Genomic DNA, 17,386 nt, shown 5'->3' with positions numbered 1-17,386 from the left:
GAGACAACTAAGACAGGCAGGCAATATGGCAGCAGGGATATGGCAAGAGATCTGAATTGCAGCTTTTAGATGCTGTTATTCCAAAAATGTCCAGGTTTTATTAATTAATACAGTATAGCAGTTTGGTTGAGGCTTTATACTGGTGTAAATTGTTGGCTTACCTAAGGGCAGTGATCCCCAACCAGTGGCTCGGGAACAACATGTTGCTCCCCAAACCCTTGGATGTTGCTTTCAGTGTCCCCAAACCAGGTAGTTATTTTTGAATTCCTGACTTGGTGGCAAGTTTTGGTTGAATAAAAACAAGATTTACTACCAAATAAAGCCCCCTGTAAGCTGATAGTGTGCATAGAGGCTGCCTAATAGCCAATCTTAGCCCTTATTTGGCACCTCCATGAACTTTTATGATGCTTGTGTTGCTCTCCAAGTCTTTTTACATTTGACTTTGGTTGGGGACCCCTGCCTTAGGGTATAAGATAGATTACTAGAAAATGCAGCAAAATGAGAAAGAATGAATATTTGATTACGCAGCTATTAACCCTTGTGTCTTTTGAATCCTAAATCATAACTATATAACCTTGATAGCACGACTGTAGCACAATTGTATTTCCTGTGCAGAATGGATTGACTCTTACTGTCTGTCTCACTTTTTCCCACAAAGGCTTTAATAACATGGAGAGAATATGCGACAAGGAGTTTATAATCCGCAGAGCTGCAACAAACCGAGTATTGAATGTTCTTCGTCACTGGGTCTCTAAGCATGCACAGGTATTTAGAAAATTTCATGGCCACATCACTGTCACCCTTGTACCAAATTGCTGCATATGATGAGAGAAGCATTCCTGCAGAACGTGGGCAGTCACAAAGGGCATCATATATATCCTATATCTAAGCATTTTATGCAAAGAAAAGATTAAAGGGATACTGCATATATAACAGAAAGTTACTGTAAAATTGTTTTACTTTTATATATACTGTTAAGTCCTGAAGTGGTTTGGAGTTTTTGGGAAAAAAACACTGCTTTTTGGGTTAAAAAAATTGTGACTTTTTTCCAAAATTGCACTTTGCAAACTGCAGATGTAAAGCTTTTATGATTGTAATGTAATAACAGTGCAAAGTTTGCCCCACAGCAACCTATCCACAGGCAGCATTTATTGGTCAGCTGTTGCAAAGGAATCAATGAGTGGTTGCTATATATTACCAGACCTGAAGGAAATGTTTTATATAAAAGGAATCCAGTATCGGAAACCCCGTTATATAGAAAGCTCTGAATTACAGTACCTTGTACAACTAAGATATAATGAATCCTTATTGGAGGCAAAACAATCTTATTGGGTTTATTTAATGTTTAAATAATATTTTATTAGTTTTAAGGTATCAAGATTCAAATCATGGAAAGACCCCTTATCCAGAAAACCCCAGGTCCGGAGCATTCTGGATAACAGGTCCCATAGCTGTAGTTTGATATAAGTGAGGAAACAGGAAAAGAAAGGAAATAGAATGCAATGGTATTGAGTTGGGAAGTAAGTAAAAAGGAATCCAACATACTGTATATCAAGAATTCAAATCTGCAGGTTCATGAGAAAAGATATATCTGTGCTCTAATAATAAAGATCCAGAGAAGGGTATGTGTACTGTGGTATGTTGCACATAGAATTACCAGATCATTTTGTCTATAAAGTAGTACAATTTGATATAAAACTGAACAACTGTTGTTTATAGGGGCTAATTATCATACAATCATCTGATTCTGAATAGCTACAATAAGGGTTTATTTATTAAGGGTAGGCACAGGCACTTAATACAAAGGAGCGCATTGTACCTTGTGCCAGTTACCTGTAGCCTGTGTGCCGCAGAGAAAGGAAAGGAAGACACAGGTTAATTAAAGGGAAACCATTGACATCTGCATCGTTTATTTATATATTCATGAACTGGACAATACTCTACTTTAGCAAATAGAGCGATACTGTGCCACACAGAGGGTGCTCCAAGATCTTTTCTGCCTCATCCTCCTGTACCCACTGTGCACTCTAAACACCATTTCTACCTAATACATTGGGGCTTAGCCTCTAGAACCTACTATGCTGCAAAGTTTGCTCCAAGAGCACTAAGCACTGCACTAAATATTGCCACTAGTTTCCTGTGAGAGGGTCTGCTCTGCTTAAAGGAACAGTAACACCAAAAAATGAAAGTGTTTTAAAGTAATTGAAACATAACGTACTGTTGCCCTGCACAGGTAAAACTGGGGTGTTTGCTTTAGGAACACTACTATAGTTTATATAAATAAGCTGCTGTGTAGCCATGGGGGCAGCCATTCAAGCTGGAAAAAAGGAGAAATAGCACAGGTTACATAGCAGATAACAGATAAGACACCATTGTATTCTACAGGGTTTATCTGTTAGCTGCTATATAACCTGTGCCTTTTCTTCTTTTGAATGGCTGCCCCCATGGCTACACATCAGGGTTTATATAAACTCTAGTAATGTTTCTGAAGCAAACACAAATCTTTTACCAGTGCAGGGCAGCAGTACATTATAGTTTAATTTCTTTGAAATATATACATTTTTTGGTGTTACTGTTCCTTTAATAAAGAGGGTGTAAATGCTCTGGCATATGCTATCCTGCCTGATAAATGGGGTGTTAAATTCCTTGTGCCTGTTATTCTGTGTGTCATTGTATTTTAAAAACTTGCCCAGCATTATCAAGTTAGTAACACAAGGGTTCTTTTGAAACCCTGAAAAATAAGACATTTAGGGGGTAATAAAACACACTAAGGGATATATTTATCATGCTGTGTAAAAAATAGAGTCAAGCATTACCGGTGATATTGCCCAGGGCAACCAATCAGCAATAAGATTTTAACAGTTAGAAAAACCATAGCAAACCATCTGATTGGCTGCTATGAGCAAAATCACCGGGAATGTTTTACTCCACTTTTTACACAGCATGATAAATATACCCCTACGTTTGCCAAGGAGCAGTAACCTATAGCAACCCATCAGCAGGTAGCATTTACTGTTCATCTGTTTAAAAGCAAACGTCTTATTGGTTGCTATAGGTTACTGCACTTGGACAAACTTTGTGCCTTTTATTACATATGGGGATTACATTTTTATTCATCATCCAATACATTCTGTACTATATAAATAGAGTGGGCCTCTGTGCATTTTTCTGCCCTAAATATACAGCACATATAATATATGACTATATTTTCTTAAATAAATGTTGGCATAACCTAAGATCATTAATGATGCATGAATTACCACCATTGCTTTTACTGGCTTGTTTAATCCTTTGGGACCTAACACTAACAATGAGCAGGGTTCCAGTGCCATCAGTTTTAGGGAAATTTGGGGCTAAATGGTGACCCAGAAATGTGCTTTATAATCTCTTGCTTTTGGCTCTGGGAGATTGGCATGGAAGACCAAGAATAGCCATTGACACTTTAGAATGCTTTGCTATTTGTAAGTAATTAAGAGATGAATTCTCTCTTTTTTCTGTCGGTTTCTGTTTGAGCGGGTTTGTTATTCTTGAGTGGAATTATTCCAGATGGTTTAGACAAAACAGCCTTATATGTGCTATGCTTTGGGCTGATGTTTGTGTGCCTGGGGGTGTTAGTGTCTCCAACCTCAATTGTGTATGTTTGGAGCTGTCTCTTCTGTGCCAGTGGAAATGTGTTTCCTCCCCTTGGATCCAATCTGTTTTTGCAAGTAATGCAAATTTCCTGGTTAAACAGTCTGAAACAATTATTATATGTTGAGAAAAATATACAGTAAATAGGCAAGGTAGGTAATTTCTAGATTAGCAACCCATTTTTCTTTCTTTTTCTGTTGTTGAGATAATTGATGCAACAGTGTATTATTGTACAGGTATGGGACCAGTTATCCAGAATGCTCGGGACCTAGGGTTTTCCGGGTTTCTGTAATTTGGATCTCCATAACTTCAGTCTGCTAAAAATCATTTAAATATTGAATAAACCCAACAGGCTTGTTTTGCCTCCAATAAGGATTAATTATATTTTATTTAAGATCAAATACAAGGTACAGCTTTATAATTACTGAGAAAAGGTAATCATTTTTAAAAATTATAATTATTTGCTTATAATGGAGTCTATGGCAGATGGCTTTTCCGTAATTCGGAACTATCTGGTTAACGGATATGGGATCCCATACCTGTATTGACATGACCATAATGGCATATTCATTGTAAACTGGAACATGATAAAATCCTGATTTTTTTATTTTATACCTCTTTATTGCTTAAGGTGATGACGAAATTTGCAGTTTAACAAAGATAGTTAATGAAACTATTGGGGCTGGAGCTATGGAAGCAGAGACACCTGGCAATGCAGGAAGGCTGGGCCCCAAATCGGAGGTAGACAGTACATCAGTAGTACAGAGCCTTACAGAAGCCTATAGAAACTGGGATAAGTCACCAGATCCATCATTTTCACAACATTCTTGCAAGATGAAACACAAGTTTGATTGCAAAACTAAGGGTGCATTGTCGCTTTTCACAAAAGTTAGTTGTAGCCTAGCAACTTGTGGCTCCTTGCAGGGATCACCAGAGAACAAATGGACACTAGGGACCCTGTAGCTGGCACTGTTTCTCTATGCAGTAGTGTCCAGTGACCCAACCCACTAGCACCCAGTGAGCATGGCGCCAAGCCAGACACGTTTCCCACTGTCTCAATATGTTTGTTGTATCTTTGCCCAGTTTGTCATAATGGATGCTTAATTGCAGGGAAATGTTGCATTGTGGGTAAAAATCATGGCAACAAAAAAGTGTGTTGCTTGTGATATCTTCTTAATAAGTGGACTGCTTTGTGTGGATTTGCATATGCTGTCAATTTGCCACTAATGACATTACCCTTAAAGCATTTGGCTGGAGATTCAGGCAATGTTGCAAATTCATCATTTCTTTGCACATAATGTGGGCAAATCAATTTAAGCAATAGGTGAGTGCAATTTTTAACAGGGGATGTGTCAGGAAGGAAAGACAGGAGAACAGACAGTAAAGAGGACTGGATATATTCTACCAGCAACTTGTGGCTCCCTGCAGGGATTACCAAGTGCACGAATGGATACTAGCGGCCACTTATCAGCTTTAACCTTTTGTTTCCTGGCCTTTTGCTTTTGTCACACCCTGACTTTAGCTGTGTTTCTCTCTGCAACATTTCTCTCTGCCCTCGTTCCTACACAGACTATCATTTACACATGCCATAGTAAACTTGACGAATATTACATTTACAGGGGGATGTAATAAAAGTTGTAAATGGAATAAAATTTACACAAAAACAAATAAGAATAACATTTCAAATTTCGCAATGAAATATTCTTTATTACAAATGTGCCTCTGCATGAATTTAATAAAGCTTTTATGAACATGGAAACTGTTTAGCATCTACTTTCAAAAGTAAAAATATATAAAAAAAAGTTTTTTGAAAAAAAGATTACAAAGCAGGATTCTGCTGGAGAAGCTCTATTAACTGATGGGTTTGGAAAAAAACATGTTTTCCTATTACAGTATTCCTTTAACCTTATTAAACTTGGCACAGACACTAGTGAACACTTGGCCACACACTCAGTCCTTATCACTATTTAGGGATTTACTTAGAACTTAGAGTTTCCAGTTAAAAGTGCCAGTCTGTTGCATACACAAAATCAAATAACATACTTAGCAATCTATAAATACCTTTTTGTTTCCAAATCATTCATTTATATTTCATATAAAATGTGAGAAAAATAGCTGTAGTAATGTACTTACTAAAAACAGCTTTTTTTTAATATAAGTGTATTAGTCAAAGGGCATGGATTTGCTGGTGCCATCTAGTGTAAATTCCTGAGAAATATCTATTTTATATAAATGTATTATTAGGTGCACTTTTTGTTATTTAATGGGGTTGTTAGTTGCACCATTAGTTTACTTTTAATATGTTATAGAACACCCTATCACATTTCATCATTATTTATTTTCTTTAATTTTTGAATTATTTTCCTTCCTCTTCTGCATCTTTCACATGGGGGTCACTGACCCCAGTAGTCAAAATCTCTGTCCTCACTGTGAAAAACCACCTACTCTGCTTCAAATGGAAGCTCCGTTCCTCTAATCTAAAGGGGGGGCCTCTTGTGCGCTGATCGCTTTTATGGGAAAACACAACACTCTCTATCTGCCTATAATCCCCTCTAATGTACTTGTACAGAGTAATCATGTCCCCTCGCAAGTGCCTTTTTTCCAGAGAAAACAACCCCAACCCTGACAGTCTAACCTCATAGCTTAAATCTTCCATCCCCTTAACCAGTTTAGTTGCAGTCTCTGCACTCTCTCCAGCTCATTAATATCCTTCTTAAAGGACAAGGAAAGGCTAAGTCACTTGGGGGTACCCCGGGCTGGTGCCCCTGTTAGGAGAGAACAGCACCAGCCCCGGGGTACCTGCAGCGATGCGCTTCCTCCTTCCTGTATCGCTTGCGCAGTAGAGTGAAAAGCCGACTTCTCTGGTAAAGCTCAGCTTTTTCACTCTACTGCGCATGCGCTCGAGCGATACAGGAAGGAGGAAGCGCTGCTGCTACCCCGGGCTGGTGCTGTTCTCTCCTAACAGGGGCACCAGCCCGGGGTAAAAGGTAGGCGATTTAAGTCACTTGGGGGTGCCTAACATTTTGGCACCCCCAAGTGACTTTGCCTTTCCTTCTCCTTTAAGGACTGGAGCCCAAAACTGCACTGCATACTCAAGGTGAGGCCTTACCAGGGACCTATAAAGAGGCAAAATTATGTTCTCATCCCTTGAGTCAATGCCCTTTTTTATACAAGACAGCACTTTATTTGCTTTAGTAGCCACAGCATGACACTGCCTGGAATTAGACAACTTGTTATCTACAAAAACCCCTAGATCCTTCTCCATTAAGGATACCCCCAACACACTACCATTCAGTAGATAGTTTGTGTTTATATTATTTCTACCAAAGTGCATAACTTTGCACTTATCCACATTGAACCTCATTTTCCAGTTTGCTGCCTATCTCCTTATCTGTCTATTCAGGTTCTCACCTATGTATCTTCCAGTATTTCATCTGCCTAGTTGCTAGGATTTGTGATGCTTTTACAATGTATATATTAGACACAGTGTAGCTAAACCTCTGTAGTTCATTATGTTGAATTATAAAAAGGCTCATTGTTTGGTAACGGTATGCATAACTAATTACCGTCATTTTCTGGTTTACATACAGCACATACAGTTACATAGTCTATACAAGGAACGTGGGATCTTCTGTTCTTAGATGCAATTTTGTTAGGAAACAAAAATCTTTTCTTTTTCTATCACAGCTACTGTAAGTGTGGGTTTGCCCCAGATTGGACAAAGACTGTTATTTAGTTCCAAATGTAAGATTCCATTCATTCCACTCCTGAGCTATTGCTGTAACAACAGAATTGCTTTTCATGTTGTGATCTCTAAAGGGAATTCCCAGTGCTTGGTTATTGTTTTTCTAATGCTTGTTGCTTTTTCTTAATAGGATTTTGAGTTAAACCATGAAATAAAAATGAATGTTGTCAATTTGCTGGAAGACGTTCTTCGTGACCCTGACCTGCTACCCCAAGAGAGAAAAGCAGCTACTAACATATTAAGGTAAAAAGAGGCTTTCCTTCAGCTTATCCCTGAGAAATCCCACTGGCACACAGGCCTTAATGACAGGATGCGGCTTTATGGTCTCTGTGACACGGAAAGAATCAAATCCAGTGATTTTCCTTTTCTGTGAGAATATTTGATGATAGGCAGTGGGCATATTTAAATGTCTTACTTTTTGTGTTTCAACATCACTCATGAATTCTACTACTTGCTTTCCCATTCTCTTGTATGATTATATTTTACTCATAGGGGTCATCAAGGCACAGACACTGGTTGACCAGCAATGTGGACTTATGGTTTATCCCTGGGTCTGATGGGGGCAAGTAGATTTTTGCACCCGGGGGGGACAAAATTTGATCACAGATAATGCAATGTTTTAATTTCATTTTTGTTAAATAAGGATATGTAAACTATGTATAGGGTTAAAGTCAACAATTATGGATCCAGCACATCCCTACTCTGTACTAGTGCACAATTTATATCACTCCCAAAAAACTTGGAATATTGGAAACAACATTGGGGAAGGGAAATGCTGTTGGCAGGGCTGGGTTAAGATTTGGTTTGTGGATTTAGTAAAAAATGTTTACAGCTTGAAAAAGGAACTAAAATGTTCTGAAAACTTGTTATCTTAGTTAGCCAATAAAGGTATCACCTTTATACCACTTTTGTTATTTTGGATTTAGTAAATGAACCCTTTTTAATCACTGTCACTAAATAACATACAAGAGAACCTTTTACCTTTAGTGCCCTATCTCAGGAGGAACAAGATGACTGCCACCTAGTCTTGGAGGACATTATAAACATGGTAAGTATATAGTAATTTGTTTATATTTTGCTTTCCCATCTTGTCATCCAATGTTATGTCATTTCCCAGGACCTTTCATCTTAAGATGCCTTAATGCCACCTTGCATTCTCCCCTGTCTTCATTTTCTTCCTCCTCTTCCTGACTTTTGGCTGCAGTTTACAGTTTGCTGTAGTAATTTTTGAATTCAGTTTATATTTGCTAGTGTAACTCTATCCACATACATGGATCAGTCTCCGGGTCAAGGATCAAATCACATGTAGGGCCCATGGAGACCAATTACAAGAGTACAATATCCATGACCCAGTGAGGGTCTTGCCCAAGGGATTTTCCATCCTGCCCTATTTTTATCTGGAAGAATTGCAATATACTCTGACAAACTATTTCAATTTCATATCTAATCTATCATTAAAAAATATTCATTGTAATTATGCTGTGATAATTTTCCAATTGTCAGCAGAGATTAGTTCAGCTCTGTCCGTCACTTTGCAGACATTGCATTATTACTCAGTCATTTGGTCTTTATTTTGCAGTCAGAGAGTCCCAGCTCAGAGTGCCTGGAAACCCTATCTGCTATGGAACTGGCAGAGCAGATAACCCTCTTAGATCACATAGTGTTTAGAAGCATACCATACCAGTGAGTACTTCCGAGAGGAATTGTTTTCTTAATGTACAAATGTTGTCTTATAAAATAAATTAAAGAAAACTGTAGCAGTGATTATGAATCCATCATAGCCATTTACCTGTGTATTTATTATTCATTAGCAACAAAGGGATTGTGCTCCTGTATCTATACATTGCTTCACAAGGATGATCAGTAATTATCATTATACCCAGACTCAGAGATCCATAGAGCACTCAGATCATAGTTACACACAGCATTCAAATGGACCTGTATTACTACGAGACAGTTACACTACCCCATCGGCATGTCATAGAGACCAAACCATCCTCAAAATATTTGTTGCAATCAGTTTATCATCCACAGTCTATAGACACATTCAGAATGAAACAGAGAACTGTTCTGATTTTGCTCTGCACAGGAAAGGCATAAGAAAGGGATTTTTGATCTCTTTTCTGAGGAAAGCAACATCAGAACAGTTCCCTGTCTTCTTTCTAAACATGTCTTGACAACTGTCTCGAAAACTGACCAGCAGGTGGCGCTGTTGTTGCAAAGTCTATTATATTAACTGTTCATTAGCTTACTCACTTTGAAACATGATAAAAAGTCATGTAAATTGCAATAGTGCTTATAAGAGCACCATGATCACTTGGAGTTCATTTATTTCTTTAGTTTTAAATATCCTTTAATATACCATATACAGGATTAAAGGGGGGTCCATTAATAAATCACTTAATGTGCCTGGATTTTTTTTTATTTCATTATTGATACTGTTGCAGCCTGCTAATGATTATTTGTAAATATTATGGGCAATGGGGTGTGTGGTGTAGTAATGGCAGGTTTAATAAAGGGCTGCTTGGAGGTTATGTGTGTCTGGTCTGCATAATGTCATTTTTATTTAATTAGATATAGCATGTTCCTAAGGCATAAGGACAACATTTCTTGTAAATGCTTCAGCTGTGCAATGCTGCTCAGCTGCAACAAGAAAAACCTCCCTATTTGGCAATATAAATGCGGACAGTGCAATTAGTAGTTACACACCACTATAATGTACAAATAAAATCACAAAACAGGAAGTGCTGCACAACTGAAAGCATTACAGAATAAATACAGATATACATTGTTGTGTGAATGTGTCCAGTAGAATGCGGTCAGACCAGGGAGCCCAGTGGATACAAGGAAAGGAGAGACAGAAGATAATTCATGGCACACAAATGCTTTAAATTCATAAGTCCCATCTTATAGGAGAAGCACATATCCTCACCTAGCAGGATATTAGAAATATAGGCCCTAATGAGCATACTTACAGCAGAGTTGGTTGATGATCTTCCCATTAAACCAGCACTTTCAGCTATTTTGATCAGTTATTTGATCATTTACGCTTGTATGTAATGTTATAATAAATACAAACCTTGATATTTCCCAGAGAGTTTCTTGGTCAAGGTTGGATGAAACCAGACAAATCTGAGAGGACGCCATATATAATGAAAACTAGTCAACATTTTAATGATGTAAGTATCGGTCCCACTACAAGTGTTAATATGATGCTGAAGCCTGTAAGATGCTGTTTTGTTGAAATAGTTTGGAAAAACATCCAAATGTCAGATTATCCCAACTGATAAATGCATATAATAAACAATTCAACATGGTTAAATCAGTACGGATTTTTGGATGTTTTCCAGACATTTAAAGCAGTGATGTAGAGCATGGGGACCATTCAGAGATCTGATAGACTGTAGCACTGTTGTAAACAGCATCCCCTACCTATTGGGACATATAACCTGCCCCTAAGTCCTGTGTCAGAGCTGCAGTAGCCATGGCAGTGACAATGTTGACCAGTGTCGGACTGGCCCACCAGAAAACCTAGGTGTCAGTGGGCCCTCCTGCTCACACAGCCATTTTCCTTGTATGCCTTTACCATAGCCATTCCTAATTTCTATATGAGAACAAAGAAAATAAATAGAAGAAAGAATAAATAATAATATGTAAGGGGAAGTGATTAAGAGAATAAGTAATGCAAAGGAAGAGAGAAGGAAAAATTGTTTGGAAACTGGGCCCACAGTCTAAGGTTTTCTGGTGGGCCGCTGGCATCCCAGTCCGACACTGATGTTGACACCTGCAAGTAATGTGGGCCTGGGAGGGGGTAAGGGTTTAGTTGAAGCATATTTTTATTCTGTGTTTTGGAAACTTTGCAATAGTATTTTTATCATCCACAATTTATTCCTTCTCTTTTGTCAGTGAATAATGTGCAGAAATACAGTGTATACCTGTGCAATGTTAGAGCTGATCTGAATGAATCACATTGCATTGTTGGGCTTTATATCTATCAGATGAGTAACCTTGTTGCCTCGGAGATCATGAAACACCCTGATGTCCCATCCAGAGCAAGCTCAATTGAGAAGTGGGTAGTGGTAGCGGATATATGCCGATGTATGCACAATTACAATGGAGTGCTGGAGATCACATCCGCCTTGAACAGAAGTGCTGTCTACAGACTCAAGAAAACTTGGGCTAAAGTTTCTAAACAGGTGAGTACTGACACAACAGGGGATGCTATAGACTCTAAGTCGCATTTATGAGCAATGGCAAAACTAAACTGACAGCCCCCTCCTTCTCTTTCCCAGCATGCTCACCACCCATTTGTTTGTGTCAGTGGGAAATTTAAATAGGTTGAAGGGGCTGGAGAGGGGGAACAATCCAGCATGTTCTATGATTCTCTAGTCCCCCTGTCCCTAAGATCCCCTGCAGTCACAGGGTCGGCTGTATGGTAAACTGAGTACATATTGACTATTTTAAAAGGCATGTGCATGCAATTTACCAAGAGATACAGTAATTTTCAGCTATATACGTGGTGCACGTTATGCTAGAATTTTTTGAAAATGTTGCACTGAAAATGAAAAAAAAACACGGAGATTTGAGTACAAATGTTGCACTGTTGCAAATTGCAATGCATCTGTAAATAAGGGTTCTAAACATAAAATAGTAAAAGTATGAAATTATTGAACCATACCTCCCAACTGTCCTAATTTTTGAGGGACAGTCCCAATTTAAACAGCTCAGCCCACAGCCCACAGCTTTCCCTTTGATCTCCTGCACTGAACGCCAAAAAACTTAATTAGATAAGTAGCTTTTGGCAGAGCCCAGAATACTCAACACCTGCACTTAGAAACAAATGTAACTAATAAGATAAACAGGTCTCTTCGGGGAAACTTGCAGCATAAAGGGCAATTACCTCCATAAGCAAAACTGTAAAAACATATAAAACAAGACCCCAAAACCCCCAGAAATGTGTTCAAACTTTACTTAACCTGCCACATTTTGTAAAATGGAAGTGGTTTATTTGCCACACTACACACAGCATTTTTTTTGTCCCTCTTTACATTTTTCAAATGTTTGGAGCTATGATTAAATGAGTTATTACATTGGGAATAGCTTATAAAACCACATTTGGAACAGCTCTTTTACAAAACGCAGAGGTAGATACAGATATATGTAAGACTCTGAATTGGTACAAGTTATACATAGAGATTAAATCTGGGCTCACTCAGCCTGCATTTAGGCTTTCACTGTTCCCATACCGGCACACCAGTTTGGAACATGTAAACATTTGTCCTGCTAACTCATTCCTCCAATTTAAAGAACCCCAACCTGGGTACATTATTTTATAGACTTGGGGTGGGTGGGTTTTAAAATTGGGCACACCAAACATGTTTATTGTCAACTTTTTCCTCTCCGAACCCTTTGCACCCTACACCACTATTGTGTTCTAAAGGTGGCCATATACATGAAGATCGCTTGGTGAGGTCCCCAAGCGAGCGGATCTTCTCCCAATATCCCCACCTACAGGTGGGCGATATCGGGGAAAATGTAGGCTAATTCGAAAATGTAGGCCAAACGATCAAATTATATTGGTGGCAATGGGGAAGTGGGTTCGGGGACCACATCAACGAGCCGATGCAGTCCCCGATCTGACTAAATCTTTTAACCTGCCCGATCGATATCTGGCCAATTTCAGACCTGATATCGATCGGGCATGCCCCTCGTTCCTGCCCCTACACGAGCCGATAAGCTGCCAAATCGGTCCAAGGGATATTAATCGGGCATGCCCCTCGTTCCTGCCCCTACACTGGCCGATAACCTGCCGAATCGGTCCAAGGGACCGATATCGGCAGCTACAATCGGCCCGTGTATGGCCACCTTAAGAGTCAGCTACACCACCCAATCTCTTCTCTGTTCCTTCTTTATACTCTTCCTCTTTTTCATCCCTTCCTTTAAAATACTGTAAGCTAGATCAGACAAGCAGACAGTCCGTAAGGTGAATAAAGTCACTTTTATTAAGTACCATGACTGACTCTGGTATCAAGCAGGAGCATAAGTAAAACAAAAGTAAACAAAACCCTTGCCACACTTGGGCTCTAACTAATACATAGGGTGCTTCCCTCTCTATTACTGGTCCCCTACTGGGATCACCGGCTATAACAAAACACAACTCCCCAGAGTGACAGTACCTTGAGAGAGTCCTTTTGGTTGGGAGACAATGCTCCAAGCTGCTTCAGGCAGGCACAGACCCTCACACACCAAGTTCAGTCCTTAGTCTCAGCCCAGCCCAGTGTAGACAGCCAGTACCGGCTGTCTACACAAGGAATTTTAAGCTCTATAAAAGCTTTCTCAGCCTCTGCAGACCACTTGATCATCACTGAGTTGTTCCCTTTTGTAAGGTCTGTTAGAGGAGCTGCAATGGAAGCAAAGTTAGGCACAAATCTGCGATAGTAGCCTACTATCCCCAGGAAGGCACAAACTTGCTTCTTTGTCACTGGTTGGGGCCACTTTTGTATTGCCTCTACCTTATTTATTTGAGGCTGTACTACCCCTCTTCCAATCACATAGCCTAGGTATTTGGCCTCTTCCATCCCTATTGCACACTTTTTAGGGTTGGCAGTAAGTCCAGCTTCTCGTATTGAGTCTAGCACCACCTGCACTTTTGCTAAGTGAGACTCCCAATCGGTGCTAAAGATGACTACGTCATCTAAATGGGCTGAGGCGTAGGGTCTATGTGGCTTAAGGACCCGATCCATTAACCTTTGGATCAAAAACTCTTTTACTTCCTGTTTTTGTGAAACTGACAGGGTTTCTGCGATTTTTACTTCAGGAATCAGATTATCTCCATGAGGCAAAGGTACTGGCTCTGATGCAAGGACCTCTTGCTGCCTCCATGGCTTTAACAAATTCACATGATAAAGTTGAATTTGTTTCCTCTTATCAGGTTGTCTTACTTTATAGTTCACCTCACCCACCTTTTTAACTATTTCATATGGCCCCTGCCATTTGGCCAGGAACTTACTCTCAACTGTGGGAACAAGGACCAACACTCTGTCCCCAGGATTAAAGGTCCTTACTGTCGCAGACCTGTTGTAAACCCTGCTTTGGGCCTCCTGAGCGTGTGCCATGTGTTCCCTTACTATGGGTAACACAGCTGCAATACGCTCCTGCATTTGCGCGATGTGTTCTACCACAGTCTTATAGGGGGTAGCCTCCTGTTCCCAAGTTTCCTTGGCTATGTCTAGCAGCCCCCTTGGGTGTCTACCATACAGTAGCTCAAAGGGTGAGAACCCAGTTGAGGCTTGAGGCACCTCCCTGATGGAGAACAACAGAAATGGTAACAGACAGTCCCAGTTTTTCCCGTCTTTGTCTACAGCCTTTTTCAGCATGGCCTTCAGGGTTTTATTAAACCACTCAACTAGCCCATCAGTTTGAGGGTGGTAAACAGACGTGCGTAAGTGTTTAATACCTAGGAGGCGGCACAACTCTTTGGTTACCTTGGACATAAATGAGGTACCCTGATCTGTCAGGATCTCTTTTGGTATCCCCACCCGGGAAAACAAAGGAACCAACTCCTTGGCAATACATTTTGACAAAGTATTTCTCAGGGGGACTGCTTCAGGATATCGGGTGGCGTAATCCAGAATAACCAGTATGTGTTGGTGCCCTCTAGCGGATTTTGGCAGGGGACCTACCAAATCCATGGCAACCCTCTGAAAGGGGACCTCAATGATTGGAAGGGGAACCAACGGACCTCTGTAATGAGGCTTGGGTGCATTTATCTGACAGTCAGGGCAGGAGTTACAGTATCGCTTAACATCCCCCGCTACCCCAGGCCAAAAGAACCTCTGGAGGACTCTGTCTGCAGTTTTATCAACTCCCAGGTGTCCCCCAAGCACATGTCGGTGTGCCGTATCTAACACCACCCTCCGATATTGCTGAGGCACCACCAGTTGCTCTATAATTTCACCCCTTATCTTGCTCACTTGATATAACAGATCCTGGTTCAGGACCATGCGTGGGAACACTGTTTCTGCCCCAGGAAACTGGGGTTCCCCATTTATTTCTTTTACACCCTCTCGGGCTTTGCACAGAGTTGGGTCCCTCATTTGGGCAGTACCAAAATTGTCTCGGGACACCTCTAAGTCAGGTACCACGTCACCCTCCTGTACTTCCTCTTCCAGGCCAGCAAACACTTCTAGGGGTGAGGAAATATCAGGGGTTACCCCAACCTCTCCAGCACTATCACCGGATGTAAAGGGTTCTGGGGACAAGTCAGGCTTCCCTGCCTCCCTTGGGGACCCTTTTCCATAGTTACTCCCTCCACCCCACAGCTGCCAAAACAACTGAAAATCTCTTCCCAGTATCACAGAATGCATTAGGTTTTTAACCACCCCAACCTGATACTTAACATTTCCACATGGGGTTTCAATCATAACCACAGCAGTTGGGTATTCCTTTGTATCCCCGTGTATGCACATAACCCCAACCTGAGAGTTCAGAGAGTCAGTTGTGTCCACCAAACTGGCACGAACTAATGTTACCAAACTCCCTGAGTCCAGTAGAGCCGATACCTGCTGTCCTTTTATGCCTACCAGGCAAAATTGTTTACCAGTCTCTTCCTGTTGGGAAGCAAGGCATGCAGGGTGTGCATACAGGGACTTCCGTCTTCCCCAGCTACAATCCATAGGCTCTGTTGTTAGGGGGCAATTAGCTGCAAAATGACCAAACTCCCAACATAGGAAGCATTGTACCCCCCTTCTCTCTCTATTAGAGGCCTCTTGCCGCTGACTGGGCACCACTCTAGGCTTGGCGCCTGAATTAAGTCCAGTGGCCATACCGGAGTTTCTGTCCCTGTTACTTTGGGAAACCACCCCTTTAAGAAATGGAACAGTCTTACCAGGATTCTCCTGCAGTCTCTGAGCCTTTCCAGGGCGCTGTGGGGAAACTCCTTCTCCGAGGTAACCCTCCGTAGCCACAAACCGCTCCACGAGATCCACCATCTGGGTCATATCTTGGGGGTCTGCCTGGCCAACCCACCGCTGGAGATCCCAGGGTAGAGCTTTTGGGGTTCGCCTGTCAAGTAAGGGGCTACCACCTCTGCCCATTCCTCTGGCGGTAACTTTTCCCATGCTGCAACTCTCTCAAACACAGCCAGGTAGGCCTCCAAATCATCTGCTGGCGTCATCTTTTGCAGAGACCTTTGCACTGCTTTGCGGATATTTATTGGTGCTTGCACCAGGGCGGTACTACCCTTTAACCTCTCAGCCAGTGCTTGGATGCACTGCTGTAAATGCAAGTTCACTTGCTGCTGTTGTTCTAAAGTAACTTTACTGGCTTCCGCCTGTGCATTAATTTGTGCAATTAACAGCTGATTAGTTTGTTGCTGATTAGCATTACTCTGCTGCTGGACCTTCAACGTCTCCTGTTGGTTTGCATTATCTTGCTGCTGGGTTTGCAGCATCACCTTTAATAAATCCTCCATTTTTGGAGATAGAAAAAAAACTTCACCTTTAAGAGTGTCTGTCTCTTTAAATTTTTGCCTTCACTATGTTCAAGACAAAATAGCCTTTGCCCGCATCCTCCACCATATGTAAGCGAGATCAGACAAGCAGACAGTCCGTTAGGTGAATAAAGTCCCTTTTATTAAGCACCATGACTGACTCTGGTATCAAGCAGGAGCATAAGTAAAACAAAAGTAAACAAAACCCTTGCCACACTTGGGCTCTAACTAATACATAGGGTGCTTCCCTCTCTATTACCGGTCCCCTACTGGGATCACCGGCTATAACAAAACACAACTCCCCAGAGTGACAGTACCTTGAGAGAGTCCTTTTGGTTGGGAGACAATGCTCCAAGCTGCTTCAGGCAGGCACAGACCCTCACACACTAAGTTCAGTCCTTAGTCTCAGCCCCAGCCCCTTCACTCTCTGACTGCAGGCATATCTAGCCTGCTAATTATTCCCCAGGTGTGATTCCTTTAGGGAATTAACCCACTCAGCACCACTATACATGAGGGAGTAG

At 41.0% G+C, this 17,386-nt stretch overlaps 1 protein-coding gene across 2 annotated transcripts in view; it reads left to right on the top strand.

Moving 5' to 3' along the window:
* Window positions 1-17,386, top strand: part of rasgrf2 (Ras protein specific guanine nucleotide releasing factor 2) — a 123,433-nt gene that overhangs the window by 92,957 nt on the left and 13,090 nt on the right. For both annotated transcript variants that reach the window (XM_031893539.1, XM_002942362.5), the window contains exons 18-23: window positions 659-765; window positions 7,506-7,618; window positions 8,363-8,423; window positions 8,955-9,058; window positions 10,470-10,554; window positions 11,374-11,571. In XM_031893539.1, coding sequence (XP_031749399.1) covers window positions 659-765; window positions 7,506-7,618; window positions 8,363-8,423; window positions 8,955-9,058; window positions 10,470-10,554; window positions 11,374-11,571 — 668 coding nt within the window. The remainder of the gene's footprint in view (window positions 1-658; window positions 766-7,505; window positions 7,619-8,362; window positions 8,424-8,954; window positions 9,059-10,469; window positions 10,555-11,373; window positions 11,572-17,386) is intronic.

This window comes from Xenopus tropicalis, chromosome 1 (genome assembly GCF_000004195.4).
Source record: "Xenopus tropicalis strain Nigerian chromosome 1, UCB_Xtro_10.0, whole genome shotgun sequence".
Lineage (NCBI taxonomy): Eukaryota > Metazoa > Chordata > Amphibia > Anura > Pipidae > Xenopus > Xenopus tropicalis.
This window is presented reverse-complemented; position numbering and strand designations above follow the sequence as displayed.